The sequence below is a fragment of the Dromaius novaehollandiae genome, chromosome 7 (genome assembly GCF_036370855.1).
Source record: "Dromaius novaehollandiae isolate bDroNov1 chromosome 7, bDroNov1.hap1, whole genome shotgun sequence".
NCBI classification, from domain to species: domain Eukaryota; kingdom Metazoa; phylum Chordata; class Aves; order Casuariiformes; family Dromaiidae; genus Dromaius; species Dromaius novaehollandiae.
This window is the reverse complement of record NC_088104.1, coordinates 1,059,568-1,075,282: the sequence shown is the minus strand read 5'-3', so window position 1 is coordinate 1,075,282 and position 15,715 is coordinate 1,059,568. Positions and strand designations below refer to the sequence as shown.

At 52.5% G+C, this 15,715-nt stretch overlaps 1 protein-coding gene across 1 annotated transcript; it reads right to left on the bottom strand.

Moving 5' to 3' along the window:
* Positions 1 to 105: 105 nt before the first annotated feature.
* Positions 106 to 10,272, bottom strand: ERMN (ermin). Its single transcript, XM_026108756.2, has 3 exons — positions 5,987 to 10,272; positions 5,568 to 5,660; positions 106 to 2,223 (listed from the first exon to the last, which is right to left on the bottom strand). Exons 1-3 carry the CDS (start codon positions 6,237 to 6,239, stop codon positions 1,775 to 1,777), a joined length of 795 nt encoding a protein of 264 aa, XP_025964541.2. The 5' UTR covers positions 6,240 to 10,272; the 3' UTR covers positions 106 to 1,774.
* Positions 10,273 to 15,715: the final 5,443 nt, after the last annotated feature.

The following is a 15,715-nucleotide window of genomic DNA, read 5'->3' as shown; positions in this document are numbered from 1 at the left end:
GCGCAGGCGAACAAACCCGCAGTATAAGTTCATACAAGCGAAGCTCTGAGTTTTCACAAACCAGAGAGCAAACAAACAAGTCTGAATGGTACAAAGAGGACTGTGTTGTGTTTGCACAATACAGAATTGTCGTTTATTATTTTCACGTAGCCAATAAATAATTGCCTTTATGTAGAACGAGAAAGTCAAAATAATATTCAGTACTGCTGGAAATGCAAAACTAAGGCTTAAAAGGGCCCGTGCGGCTGGCGGAGGCCACCGCGGTTAGAGTCGAGTTCTCGCGTCCATCCTTACCTCCTCTCCCTTTTTCAGTTGCTCACAACTTTCCCAAGTTCTTTCTGGGATGACATTTGCAAAGCTTAGCCCCAACTCAAGACAAATCTTTCTGTAAAACAGTTAAAAAAGGAAAAAAAAAGACTGTATCGACAATATTGTAGTTACATAAAAAAAATTTTTAAGTGAAGAAAGGTTGTGTTCAGGTGACGTGAAAACAAATTATGCTTAAAACTTGCCTTGTTTTGAAAAATAGATCTGCAAAATTTCTTGTCTAGACTTAGTCCAAAAACTGAGAAGAGCACGTGTGAGAGCAAGAGCTTGGGGCCCAAAACGGTGCCATTTGGAGAACGCAGATTCCCGGTGCTGCAGGCTTTATCAGCTGAGGAGCTCACACACAGCAGCACGTGCCGTGGGCCGCACGCGGATGCCCGTGACCCGCCGGGTCCAGCCTGCGCGGCCCCGGGGCTCGCGGGCGGGCAGGGCACAGGGCTGCAGCGCGGGGATGGGGGGTCGGCCCCACTCCCCGCGGACGGGCTGCCGCGGCCGGCAGCGAGACGTCGTCGCGAGGAAGGAGCCGAGCCATTTGGGTTCATTACACGTTTGGCTTACTGTTATTATCCAGAACGCTGGAAAAAAACAACCCTTCTCTGTTAGTCTGGCAGGTTTTAGTGCAGATTTTAGTAGGCATCTTCGTTTCTGGAGGCCTGTGAGGATCCCAGAAGGAGCGTGACTGACGCACGGGCGTTTCAGAAGCAGATACGGTCGCGAACAGAGCGAACGCCGCACGGTGCTGCCACCGCTCGCCCTGACGAGCAGGGCCATCGGGCGCACGATCGCAGCCGCCGCCGGCTGCGCGGCTTGCGAGGGACCCAGTGCGTGCCGGCGACGGGCGTAGGGATGGATGTCCGTGTGCGAGCCGGGATCCTGCTCACGTGAAATCTCCGCTGATTTCTGCACGTCTGCGCTTATCCCGCGGGCAGCCAGTGCTGCATCCCGCCGGCGCGCGGTGCAGAGGGCAGGCTGCTGCACCGGCTGGTTTCGTGCGCCGGGAGACGTCAGCGCGAACGGACAGCGGGACAGCGCCTGCGGCTGCAAACAGTCGTCGCTTCTATTGCTCCTCCCGCGCTGCCTCGTGCCGCCGGCACCGCCGTCCTGCCAGCCGGGTCCCGGCACCGCCGGCGGCAGCGGTCACTCGCCTGCGGCTACGGAAACTCCCTATTGCGGGAACCTGGCTACAAAAACTGCAGAGAAAATAAACGGATTAACTCGGAATCAAATGGTATTAAATGCAGCAAACTGATTATTTATTTTCCTGTGCTATGAGTGCTTTTGCCTGACGTCAAAGTGAAATACAGATGTTAAACTTCCACGGTGCAAAATGAAATCATACACAAAAAGAAAATAGCGGTGACTTCATGTCGCGTGAAGAGAGATGTTGGGGCGGGGGGACCAAAACCAAAGTGAACTCTCAGCTTGTTAATAAACTCTCCACCTCGGTTCATAAGTGCATCATGGATTCAAATTCATCAATTCTTTGTTTGGTGTTTCCTTTTCTGATCTTCCGGTAGGAGATTGTGTTGTATCTGGAATAGCTGTGTCTGGAGATATCATTTTTTTTCCCCAAGCCCGGCTGCTCCCCTGCTTTCTCAGGCTGGGAGTTGCAAGTGGGGCTGGCTGGAGGAGAAACCTCCTTGCCGTTTTCTTCCTTCTTTAAATGAGGCTCCTCGCTGTTCTCCTTCTTGATCTCTATCAGCTGAACTTCATCCTCTTCCGTGTCCTCCTCCTCCTCGTCCGTTGCATCTTCTCTCTCCTCCAGCTGCACTTCATCTTCCGTGTGCTCCTTGTCCGCAGGCTCCGGGGCTCCTGCTGCCGGGCTCTCCTCCGCCCCGGTGCTCCTCGTCTCCTGCCGCTCTCCACCGTGCCCGGGAACTCCCGCTGCGCCCGGCCCTGCAGCAACACAATTAGCACCGGGTGAAGCTGGGCTCAGCAAGACCTTTGTAATTCCGTCGTGTATTCATCTACTTTAGGTTTTCTTAGCTTACCAGCTCCTGCTACCGAAAGCGACCACCTTCCAGCAGACCGCTCTGAGCTGGGTGTGCAGTACGTCTCCAAGCTGAACATCCCATCACCTCAGATGCTTACGTGTATCTCAGCAAGGTTTCATACACTCACAGACCCTGTGCAAGCGAATTGCCCTGGCCTTTTCTCCGGACACCTCTTTTGTGACATCCTGCCTGCCGAGCCCTCCCTGGCCCCCTCGTTTGAAACGACGCAGCGCAGATGCAGCGGTGAAGCCGCGAGGAAGAGCGAGAGCAAGCAGCGCTTCCCAGCCAGTCCCCCAGCACCCATGGGGCGTTGCACCCCTCTTCGTGTGCTTGTGTACAATATCCACCTCTACCTTCTCAGACCCACAGCTGACAAATGTCCCTTCTCCTGACGCAGCCCCCATGGCACCAGCATTTTGAAGTGACTTTTCACCATTCATTGTTACTTTCTAAGAAAAGGCAGACCCAGAGCGCTCTGGTCATCGGCCGGAGCAGCTGCTGAACTCTGAGGGTTCAGTCAGCTGGATTCTCCTTGCTCGGGTATTTCAGGCCCTTGTTCTGCACCGCGGTCTGACCGCTGCCTGCTCCCCCGGGCACGGGGCTGCAGCTGGACCTCGAAACCCGCAGGCAGGAGCCAGCAGAACGGACCGTCCCCGCGCTGCTCTGCGCCTCTGCTGGGGACCCTGCTGCCGTGCCTGAGCCGCTGGGGAGCCGGCAGCGGAGAGGCGCACGCGTCCCAGCCGCAGTCTGCATCTCTCACCCGACACATTTAGGTCCGGATTTAACGTCGTCCTCCCTGGGACGGCGTTTAAGCTGCATGTCCTTGCTCTGGGGGGAATCGTCTCAGCGTGCAGCACCAAGATACCGTGGGGTTATCTCGACTCTCCTGCTGCAATTCACCCATGCGGATAGAACAAGTGAACGTGCACTGGGCCACGGGGCAGGGAGCACGTGCGTAACTCCGCAGGCCAAGGACCGGGACATTCCCAGCAAGCTGGGATGTGTGGTTTCCAGTCCCATGCCAACAGCAAATAGCTAAACCTCCGTCCGCTTGGGTACCGGAAACCTCTCCAGGCATCGCGAACTTCTCCTGACAGGGATGGAGCCGGGTGGTTGGGGTCCCCGCTGGCTCGGGGATGCTCCCCACGCAGCCGGAGGTGGAAAGCGGGTGGGTGAGCCTTGCTGGGGAGCGCGGGTGGGTGGGCAGGGACCCTGCTGCTCCGGCTCCCCGGGCACACATCCCTCACGTCCCGCAGTGTCGCAGCTGCGGCTGCCCGGGACCCTCCCCGGGACCCAGGGCTCGGGGGCCGAGAGGGAAAAGTCGGGATGGTCCCATCGGACCATTCCTGCCAGGATCTCCAAGATTGGTCCTGTGGCTGCCTTCACTGTGCAGCAGTGACATCCCGGCGCAGCGGGGTTCATCGCAGGTGCGCGCCGGGGGGGGGGGGGGGGCACGTCGCTGCAGACGTCCCGGGGTTCATCGCAGGTGCGCGCCGGGGGGGGGGCACGTCGCTGCAGACGTCCCGGGGTTCATCGCAGGTGCGCGCTGGGGGGGCACGTCGCTGCAGACATCCCGGGGGACGTGTTTTACACTCCCTCCTCTTGTCCGAAGCTGGCAGACTGCACTTAGATGGGTATCTCGTATTCGTCCTATTTGGCACCGCTCTACTCTAAATGATGCTTTAATGGCACAACAAATGGTCTATTCAACATTTTGCCTGTGGGGTCTGAAGTATTAATTAGACTAAATTGGTCAGGCACTAAAAAGCTGCCTGCAATTTAGAGATAAAGTGCTTGTGGCTGAGACGGGGGAGGCAAGGGGGCTGTGCAGGATTACTTAATGGGCTTTATTGTGCACGTACAAGGCAACAGAGTTGGAATACAGATGTCGGCTTTAAGTGGAAAAGCCTCCATCATGATTCACCTTCTCAAAAGCTGTGGAGTCTCTATGAAATACTATTTTGCCTGGGACAGACGCCCATGCAGTTTTTCTTTCCTTAATCAAAGCAACATCACTTTCTGTTTGGAAAGCATGGCCCATATATCTTTTACAGCTGTGTTCAAATGACGTTATCTTCGACAGCACTGTGAAAACTACCTGGAGTCGTTAATCAGCTCTTCTCTGAGGGTTCAGTATTTACGTGGCAGCTGGCGTACAGAAACGGAGCCAGGCGGAGGTGGAACCGGAGACGACAGACCGCGATCTCCCGCCCCGCCGCTCCTCCGGGACCGGCCAGCCCCGGTGCCGATGGGAGCCGGGCAGGCGTCCGCAGCGCCGTGCGTCCCGTGCCGAGGGGACGGGGAAGGACGACGGGAGCTCCGAGACCCGGGGGGGGACGGGGGGTCTTTCCCAGCAACGGCCCAAACGGCCCGAGGAGCCGCGGGCGGAAACCCCACGGCCGGAGCGGTACGGCCGGAGCGCGTGCCTGATCCCGGCCACGAAACACCAGAAGCGGAGCAATGCTGAGGGCACCCCAGGGAAAGGTGGCTTCCCCCCCGGAGGAGAAGGGTCTGCTTAACCCACAGCGAGAGCATCCAGCCGGGATTTGGGAGAGCCGAGCGGGAGCCCTCACCTCCGCAAGAGGACTTCAGCTTGCAACTCCAGCGTGAAGGATCTGTCCTCCACGCAATAAAATACTCCTCCTTTTCACATGGCCGCATTTTGCATACTATGACAAAATATACTTACGTATATTCAATGTATTTTAATTTACTCACTTAGCGAGCAATACCCTACAACCCGCTTCCCCGGCTTTAGGAAGACGCGAGTTCCGATCTTTGCTGAGGATGTGTTTCACTACACCATTTCCCACTAGATACTTGGGGCTCAGGGAGACTTGGACACTTGCAGCATTAGGCAGGAGAAGGGCTTAGGTGTGAGGATGTGTATTTTTGACTTAAAGCCTCCCAACAAATGGGCGGGCAGGACTAACCCTACATGTGTCCCTGTATAAGGGATGCAGCATCCCCCACCCTCACAAGGGTGTTGGGAAACCCCATTTGTCAAAGACGCCAAGGTTTTCAATACCGTGGTGATGGACTTCATACACAAACCTCAGAAACAGAAATACCAGCAACGTTTTTCAAGGGGCAACAGTTCTACAGATGGGAGATGAGTCACTGCTCACTATAACGTAAGGGTTTGGCTAAACTCCCTCCCGTGTTTGGAAAAAAATTAACAAACGTCTGTACAGCCTAGTCTTGGAAAGCTGAAAACCACATCACAGCACACAGCGTTTTCATTACCTTCCTCTGACTCCCGGCCATCGGTTCCTGCGTCCTGGGCAGGGATATCAGCTGATCCGTCCTGTCGAGACGCATCGCTTTCTTCTTGCTTTTCTTTAGGAAACATAAAGCACAAGAAAGGGACTTACGGTGCAGGTAATGATGAGGACGAGGTTTTAACAGTTACATATAGGCAGCTGATTTTCAGAATAGATTTGGAAAATTGCTTGTTTCTTTAGTCACGTGCTTTTCATTTCATTCTCTATAGCTGCCAGGTGAAATTTGTCTCTAACTGAACTATTCTGCGTCATTGTTACAGCTAACCACAGGTTAGGAGTTTTGAATAACACACAGAATACATTCGATTATTCCTGAGGCTGTACATTAAATACAGGCTTTTCTACCCAAATCCTGAAATAAAGTCACGAATTGCACTTTACCTTCACGTTGCTTCTCCCCATCAGAACTGCCACATATTGTCTTCTCTGCTATCGAATTCCTATTTTCCTCCTGGGTTTCTTTCGTAAGCGGAGCATCGGGACCAGTTTCTGCATTTGCGCAAGGCGCCGTCCCGGCAGGCTTTGCTATTCCGTCGAGGATATCGACGACCTGGAGCGGGCCCCGCTCCGGGGTGGGGGTCACGGTCCCGTTGCACTGGGGCGGGCCGGGTGCGGTGGGGGCTTCTTCCGTCATGGTCACGCCGTGCCCGGCTGCGCTCCGGTCCCGCGCCTCGGGCCGGGGGGCCAGGCGCCTTCCTGCCTCTCTCCCGGGGATTTTCCCCTTCCCCACGGAGTCGACAAGCGCCTCTTCTTCCGAAGGCGTCGCAGCAGAACAGAGACCGGAGCGGCGACGGCGGGCTTGTCCGGGGCTCGCCAGCGGGCCCCTTCCGCGGCCGATCCAATCAGCACCTCCCTCGCCGCTCCGGCCCCCCCGCTTGCACGGTTCAATGCACCCTCGCCGCTTACATAAACAAACAATCAGGCAGCGGGGCTTTTGTGCCGGCGCGCAGAGCGGGTCTGTCCGCGCGTCGGCCCCGCGGCCATGAACAGATTTGTGTTGGTGACACAACGGCCCTTTGTGCCTTCGCCTTGTAACGGGGACAGCGACTGCTCCAAACCTTTAATCCCTCGCGGGTGACCGCCGTTAGCAACGCGGCTTCCATGTAACCAGCTTAACATTCCCAAGCAGGTTTATATGCGGATAAACCCTGAAACGCAGCTCGGCAGACAATGGATCCGTTTCACATTTGTCAGGGAATAACCCGGCTCGTTCGCAGGGGCACATGCTCCGCGCGCGGCACAGTGCCACCCACTTCTGCGGGACAGCCCTGCTCCTGCCCAGCGCGCTTTGCAGAGCCGGGTCAGAGCCCGTCAGCTGCCGAGAATTTGCAATCGCCCGTCTAGCAAAACGCATCCCAGGGATTTGGCCCTCAGAGGGAAGAACCAGAAGGTTAACGATTAAAGCTCTAGCAGAAGCAACACGTGGAGATCAGAGCTGAGGTGACCTGGCAGGTTCCCGAGGCAGAAAACCGGGTGACCGGACGCGTTCTGCCGGCCCGAACGCGCGGGGGGAGCGTGTCCAGCGCCTCGCTCCCCTCCGCAGCCCCAGCGCAACCTCGTTTCGCAGACGCTGGTTTTGCCGCAGCAGAAGAAACGCTCTTTACGCTAAAGGAAGACAAAAGGGGCAGTGGCACGAGACTAACACGTCGCTAATTGTCCATCCGACCTACGGGCTAGCAGAGAGCCGGAGGAATGGCTTTTTATAAAGGCCCTCACAAAAACTGCACGAACAGCATCAGGGCACTTTCCGACCACAGATGAACTTGTTTCAACCCCAGCATCCAAAGCCAAGTTTACATAAGAATGTAATCTCCTGCTTTAAATGACTTTTTGTATTCACACAATACAACATTTTTAACGTCTTTGGGCTTTAGGGTTTGGAATCCCTCCCTTGGGCTCAGACCTTGGCTGTGCCGGGACCCAAAACTCTCTGACCATTTTTGATCATCTTCACCTTAAAATTAGTAGCTTTATGAAAATGTTTGGTGCAACTGATTTGTAATACTTGGAAAAATTTATCCAAGAAAAATGAACGATAACACTGTGGCAGCAGGTACCTCTAGGTATCCTCAAGAAGGGAGGCTGGATGCCTGGCACGGGCCGATGGCTGCAGACTGGAAATGGTTATTTTCTGTTCCTATCAGTCTATCTCCGTATTCCTGAAACGAGCCAAGGCCCCTTGAGGTATTGCCTCATTTGACAGCTCCTGTCCCCAGTGCTTCTCTCAGTGTGGAAACGCTGCGGAAGGAGATTTCACCGCTGGGATTTACCTGAGCATCTCCACCACCTTTATCTCAAGACCGGGCCATTAAGGAGACCTGCGAGACCAATTAGCAGACTGCACGAGACGGCCAAAATACTGATACTAAGCGCCTCTGTCTAGAAGCAGCCTCCGCAGCCGGCTTTCACGCCATCGTTTGCATATATCCATCACCTCCGAACACTGGCAGAGGAGGATCTGCTGGCCCGTCCCCACCAAGGGCCAGTCTAGCTAATTATCGACCTTTCCGCGGCTGCGGTCCCTTCCACAAAGACACCCAAGCAAACCCCGGCGTTTCCTGGGAGCATCTATTCACACTCACGAATTCACTTTTCCCCGAACCAGCGCTTCGCCGTGGACGAGGTGTTGGCGTGGATCTATCGTACGTCGTTTTCTGTGCGACCTTTCAAGCGAGAGGTGCTGCGGCAGCGCAGGGCCTGGGAGCCGGCGAGGCCGGGGACGGTCCCCGCGGAGGGAGGTGACGGTGCAGAGCCGCGCGCGAAGGCAGCGGGAGGCTGGTGCAGACACTCGGGGCGGTGGGGGAAGACAGGCAAAACCGTTCTGGGGTAGCGAAGAGCACAGAAGCCGCATCTAACGTACGCAAAAGGCGCCCTATTAGTAAATCCACCCAAAACACGGAGCCGCCGACCAGCGAAGGAAGAACAGAGGTGTCAAAGCACGTTAGCAAACACGGCAGCACGAGCCCAGGCGGCTCCTGGAGCGAGGAAGGAGAAGCCATCACCACCATCACGGGCCTCCCGGCGAAGGACGCCCGAGGCAGCCGCCCACCGCAGCGTCCCCCAAAGCTCCGCCCGGGGGAGCAGGGGAAGGGTAGGAACCAAATGGCGTGCCTACATCAATTTTAACAGTTTTATCTGTTTTAACAATATTAACAACCAGATCCTGATTAATAATGATTCTTGAATTAGACTGTTAAGATTTCAATTATACCAACAACAAATTCTTGGCCTTATGTATAGATATGCAAGATGTGCTTCCTCCCTCTTTGCCCGTAAGGAGGATTTTGAGCCTAGCACCAGCCCCTCGTGCCCAGCCCCATCCCGTGGCCCGGAGGGGACTGCTGCCGGCCGCGCTGCCGTGGTCACCCCAAGACGTGGTTCCAGGGGGACGCAGGCGAGCACGCATAAAATGGTCGCTGAAACGATATCCACCTAGTCTGAGCCAGACTAAAATGGAACAAAACCAAGAACACGCAGAAACATGAGTCTGAGACAGTGAAATGCAGAAACTTGAGTCATTCAGTATCCTGCAGGACTGGGCCTTTAATGTGTGAGGGAAAACAGTTTTTGTGGGATAATACAGCCTTGAGGCCAGAATGATTTTCCACTGTATCCTAAAACGTTCCCAGCAGAAGCTGGAACGCACCTCGTGGTTTTATGGAAAAAGTTCAGCAACAGGGAACATAAGCCAAGAGAGTGCTGCAAAAAACTGAGATATTGGAAAGGTCATAAGAGAAAGGCAAGGCTGGAGAAAAACAAACCAGAGTAAAAAAGATGAACAGGTCTAAGAAACAGCAGAAGAGGCATTTTAACGACAGGACTGAGGGGATTTATAATTAGCGCCTGAGCCGCAGGCACCGAGACTCTCGGCCAGGCAGAGCTTCTGCTACCGCAGCAAGACCAGCAACGAGAGCCCGTAGCCACCAGCCCGCAAGCGTCTGCTGGCCACCGCACACCGGACGGTACGAGGTTGTGCTGCTAAAGCAAAGACGTTTTGCCATGTCTTGCGCTGGGAATGCCTCAACTCACTCTACGCTGTGCTAAGTCAAGCCCAAAAATCTAGGGACCAAACATTTCTGTCCCCTCGGGTGAGGTTTCTGCCTACCTCCAGCCAACCTGGGGCTGGGTGCCGTGGCTGTGTCCTTCCTGCAGTCACGCAGGGTCTCGGATTCAGGGAGCGATTGCCTAGATCTGGGCACTGGCCTAGGACAGATTAAGCAGTTAAGAGTCCCTACGAGGTCAAGCATACCAGCAATCAGCAAATTAATTAAAGTTTTAAGTTTAACACAGAGCTGCATTCTTCAGAGCAGCAGCACTTTCTGTAACAAACCGGAGTTGCCCTTTTTATCCACAGGGGATAAGAAGAGAAAAGGTAATCCCTCAGCTCCGAGGAAATCAAGCAAACCATTAAACCCTGTAATCAGGGAAAGCACCTCCTTTCCCGAGGATACAGAGCGCCTTTCATACAAATCGCGGCCCGGCCCCGACCCTGTGAACCGCATCGTTCTCCACCCGCGGCAAGTGCCGGGCAGGACGCGCTGAGGACCGCGCCCGCCGCAGCCCCGTCCCCCCCTCGCCACGCAAAACACTAACGAAGCAGCCTTCCCCTCTGCATGCGGTTCAGACGGGCTTTCTCTCTGGCGTACGTGGCAGTTTCCCCACGGATTCCGGCAGCAAGGGCCGGACCCGCACGCTGGCCCACGCCGCTCGCGGCAGCGCTGGTGCCCGGGCTGCGAGACGGGCTTTCGGCGGCAGCCCCCTTGCAGGGGGTCAGGCCCACGGGGCCGCCGGCTCCCGGGTCCCTGGGGAAAATCCACGAATTAAGAGACAGCAAAAGCTCTTTTGGCCCCTGCAGCTGAGCAGCGGCTGCTCCGAAGCCTGGGGCTGAGATCGTGCGGCTGCAGCACGCGCTGACCCCATCGGCGAAGAGCAGCCCAGTCTCCTTCCACGCTCCTGCTCTCGCATGAGGTCTGGAAACGCACCAAAACCCACGAACCAGCCTCGAGGGTTTTGAAATCTCCCTGCGGGACTATCAGGCACTGATCTTGTGAATAGTGGTGTGTTAAATGGCTCTTATGCCATCTTCCAAACATTTCGGAAGCACATCCTAACCCTGCTCGACTTTTAACTAGCTGTGCTCAACAAACCGTGCTCTTTTCATAAAATAGGCCTTTTCTTTCCCTAATTACTTCTGAATGATCTACACCTGTACCCATAACTATTTTTAATAGGCAAACATTCAGAAAAACGTACGCTTCATTCCAAATCAGGCCTCACCGCTGACTTGCACAACGCTGCTGATTCTTTCCTGACCGCAGGAAAGTGCCTCTCCCGCCGCCGCGCAGAGCCCTCGCGACACAGCTGCGGCCGGCAGCGCTCGCAGCCAGCGGAGCGTCTGGCAGAGGAGCTGCAAGCCTGGCACGAAAGGCTCGCTGTAAACGCCGGGCTGCCTCCGCCTCAGCCAGCGTCTCCCGCGTGGCTAACGCTGCGCTGCTGAGCAGCCCCGTTTCCACGGACCGTTCCTGTCCCTGCTCCAGCCTCTCCGTGGGCGTAGGGGCAACGCCACTGCGGCATCTCCCTTACAAACGCTCTCCTGCGTAGTTTCTCCTCTGCTGGTTCTAGGGAAGCTGGGAAAAAGCACAGGGAGTTTTGCAAATTGCCCTCTACAAGAGGGCATGAAATTTTAACCCCCCTTTCTCATTCCTCCTGATGTCCAGGCTATTCAGGTTGCACAGACACTCTTTCCGCCCCTCACCAGTCTTGCGCACCTGCGTCCTCAGCGCCTGCGTCGCAGCAGCCCCGCGGCACCGGCCTGTCGCCCACATCCTGTTTTTGATCAGCGGCACAGCTCGTGGCCATGAAAGCGTCGTGCTGTGGTCACGCGGCCATGCGTCACGTTGTGGCACCCAAAGCAGTCGCTCACCACCACTGGACCGGTACCATGTATTTAACAGCCTTTCTTGACCTGGTTGGGTCTCCAGCCTCAGTCAGCGCGTTCGCACTGAAGACAGGCACGCATCTTCCGAGAGACGTACAATTAGCTCCCCGTTCCGAACGGAAGCACTGCTTCGGGACATACAGATGAACTGGTTTCCACCAGAGATGCTGCCTTAGGGAGTGGAGTTCATGCAGTATTTTAAATAACATTTCTATAAAAGGAGGAGGAGGATTTAGAAGGGACCCAAACACCATGGCCAGGGCCTGTCTCTGCCTTTGTGGCCTTTATAAATCAGCTACAACAAAGGCAAAAGGAGATTTTAATTCAAACCTTGTTTCTAAGGAGTTGTTGGAGAGAAAAAATGGAACAGAATCTGAGCAGACTGATAAGCTTTCATCCCTCTCTGTAGGTCAGCCAGCCCGTGCTCTTTCAAGGCAAAGCTTGCACTGATTCTCACGCAAGTGAAAAAGCCTCTGCAGAGCAGGTGGCCAAAACTTCAACCTCCAGGCAAACAAGCAGGTCTAGGAATATCTGTTTCTTCTGAAATAAATACATGCAACAGTTATGAGTCCAAGTGCTTCTCAACCAGAAAAAAAAAAAAAAGGAGTGTTCTTGCTCCTAAGGAGCGCAAGACCAGTGGTCGCTCATAGTAACGTGCAATAACCCTTCAGAATTGCTGCAAATCCCCATGTGTTTCTGCAAGCGGGCGGATTCCGGACATTGCTTTTCCCTCAGCTGCTTAAGCCTGGCACAGCGAATTTCAGGATTCTTACACCCTGGCAACCTGAACGAAGCCAAATTTAAATATTTTTCTTCCAGTTATATTTTTCCTTTGGACACCAGTCTGATAAACTTGGATGCTAGTAGAGCCCTAAAACATTATGCTTACGACTTGGGGGAAAAGAAATGCAGCCATATGAGACCATATGCTGTACAGGTCTCTGATTTAGGTACAAGAATATTTGAAACTACCATGCGTGTGTCAGTTAGGCATTGGCCAACTATACTGGTATGACCAAACACGGGTCCTTCTCTGATGCCTCTGTGTATTACAGTAAGTCCAGAAAATCTGAACATACAGTCACTTGCAAGTGAAAGTCAACACATTTGAGGAATTCCTAGTCCATTTCTTTGCAGCTCTATAAACCACGTAAGAACTTTAACCTTGTTGAAATCCAGGTATTTCAAGAAGCCTAGGAGCTCTGAGATGGACTCAAAACTTTGCAAGTGCAGTTTTCCCAGGCATAATTTAGTAAGAATAGGTAAACAACTTAGCTGGGTTAGTTATATTTCCACTAATAAATTCGGTTAGTCGCTTGGCAAGAGTTAAAAGATGATTATATTTGCCTTACCAAATTGCAAGAATGTGACTGAGTTTAAAGCTCCTTTTAAAGTACCAAATCTGTCTGTTTGTCATGGTATTAAGGTAACCTTCACCAGATTTCCTGGTTACTGGGCCCACAGCCGCACACCCACGTACCTACCTTTACCTCCAACTCACCCAAGTAAAAATAATCTCTGTCTTTCTTTCTTCTTACAGCTGCTTTTACTGGCAAAGAAAAGTAAAACTATACCTTGAGACAGCAAATCACAGGCAAAAAAATGGATGTCTAGAAACGAGGTCCAACGGGGAAAACCAAGGAAGAGTCCCAACCAGAACCCCAGCACCCTCCGGTTTGGGCTGACAGGTCTGGTTTGGCTCCACTCAGGTGCCGGCCCGGAAGGCCACATCCAGCCCCAAGCGCTGCCGCTTGAACCCGCAGGGAGAGGGCGAAGGTCTCTCACCTTCGGTGTTTGTTTTCGGCAGAGTGAAAACAACATAATTCCTACACATAAAAACGGAACAAGAATCTCACGATTTCCCGCAAGCTCTTTTGGAGAACTGCTGTGTTACAATCTATTTAATCCCTTCAAGAAAAATTACAGAAGCCAACACAGATTCTGCTGGCTTAGCAGCATTTATTAGCTAGAGAAGTACTGGGAAGAGGTTGTGTTTATTCGGGGTTCATCTCGGAGGAAAGCTATTGGTTTTATTTTGAGGTTTCTGAAAAGGCTAGGAAATCCTGCCACAGCAATATCTGAATTGTAAATAACTGCATATTGTTTTCAGTCAAAAGGCATGAGTCACACAAGACAAGCAGCTAAATACATTTAAAATTACATTTAAAATGTTTTCAGTTGTATTTGAAAAACACGATTACCTTACTTGGTCTGAACTAACAACCTATTTCTGTTTTGCATGATAGGGAAATAAAATTTCTCCTTTTCTTCACGTTTATACCCATACTTCTTAAATCATTTCATATAAACTATCAATTTAATCTTCACTGCCTGAAATCTCTATTCTTGAAGAAATGTAAACAGTTAATTACCTTTTTTTCTGAACAATCCAAACACCAGTACTGGTGTTTCCTGCAGTCTTTCACACATTGCAGAAAGTACAATTGTGCAAGGAGTTTCCCAGAGTAATATCTGAACTTTTCATTACATCCAAAGGCAAAACAAATCCTATTAGTTCCCGCAGAACAATCATCTGAGATTACTTCTTTAACCTTATAGAGATCCAGTTCATCTGACCTACATATTTAGATCATTGTACGCTCATGAGTATCTTTCCAAATCTGCCAAAATTCGGGTAAGCCTATTTGACTGCAATAATCTCAAGGGATGATGGTGAAGATACCGAACACTCAAATGACATGTTACTGAGTTGACCATACACACAGTACTGAAAAAAGTGCTTCAAATGCACCTGATAAGAATTGCAGAAAAAAGTTACGCGACTTGGTTAGGGCACTGCAGAACCTGAGGTGGCAAAACAGCGTTATGAAGCAGAAAATATACAAGAGACCACCTCACTATTCCACGGTCTCTCTTCGGCCCTTTGACTATATTCTGTTTTCTGTTTCGGTCAGTCATTGCCCTTCGACTATTCTTTTTCCTTCCATTCCAAACTAATCAAATCTACCCTAGCACTCCTCCCCCTTTTTCTACCCTAGATCACTCTTTTGTTGGAGATTACAAATCTTTTTACACATCTGCCCAGCATTTTTGGTGTTCTCTCTTTCAGTTGTCTTCATCTATCATCGCTGTTAAGTACAAAGGCAGCACTAACGCTAGCAAAGCTACCGCCTGCCTGGTGCTTGCTGCGCGAGAAAACCACTTCCCCCTCCTGCACGCCAGACCTGCAGCTGCACAGCCGGGGAACAGCACATCTCATCTGCATACCCCTTTCATCCAAAAGTCACAACCTCCTCAAATTTCTGAGAACCACAGATCAACACTTCTCTCCCCTCACCTCAAAACAACAGCACTTTATGTTTTTTCTTCATCAATACGCATGTTTTTAACAAAAGCTTGCAGAAGGCATCGTGGCCGGTGTTCCTTCCACCCAGACAAACAGACCTGGTTTTGGAACCAGGTCAGGGCAACACGAGCACAGACAGTGGGTCTGAACGAACGAACATAGCAGAAGAGCTCGGGGACTCTTCTACATGTTCAAGAGCAATCTTTCTATCCCAAATTTCCTGGACTGATGAAGGCTTACCATGACGTGTGATATCAGCTATATGCAACTGGTCAGATCATAGCTGATAAAACAGGAACTATAGATTATTATATGGTTACTAAGAGAGAGAAACTGGTGACAATCCAGAGTTTACTTTGTGAATATCTTTTAATCTTTTAACCATGGCCGACTGACGGAAACTGATCTCCACTTCAGTGACTGGAAAGCCAATTGCAGACTTCACAGTTTTCTCTGACACAAGCAACAAGAATGTCTTCGAGCCACAGCGGTGTCTAAGAATAATGAACTTCCCCTAAGAGCCTGGCGCTGAGCCTGACAGCGATGCTGTGCACGTACCTGAGGGCAAAGAGTCCCTCCAGACCAGCTCCAGTCTGGTGCCACGTGCCGAACGCCCGCGTGGCTGGAGCACGTCTTCCCGTGGGGTTTCATCTGGGGGCATCCGTTTCATGCACTCTGTGGCCAGATGCACAAGGAGGAGGGGACAACTGGGAGACTCCCTTCAGAAGTGTGCTCCTGACCCACTCTGATACACCCCGGTAAATCCCACACAATTACCACCCTTCTTTTCAAAATACTGCTCTCTGGGGTTTCTCTGTCATACATGCTGTGACCCATTCCGTTTCTAATGGGACTTTGTCACTGG

Bases quoted from the DNA above. Each gene is read 5' to 3' on its own strand.
- ERMN (XM_026108756.2), bottom strand. From the start codon at position 6,239: ATGACGGAAGAAGCCCCCACCGCACCCGGCCCGCCCCAGTGCAACGGG. The intron at 5,661-5,986 runs GTAAAGTGCAAT...TGTTTCCTAAAG, and splicing joins TGGGGAGAAGCAACGTGAAG to AAAAGCAAGAAGAAAGCGAT. The intron at 2,224-5,567 runs GTAATGAAAACG...GTGTTGCTGCAG, and splicing joins TGGCCGGGAGTCAGAGGAAG to GGCCGGGCGCAGCGGGAGTT.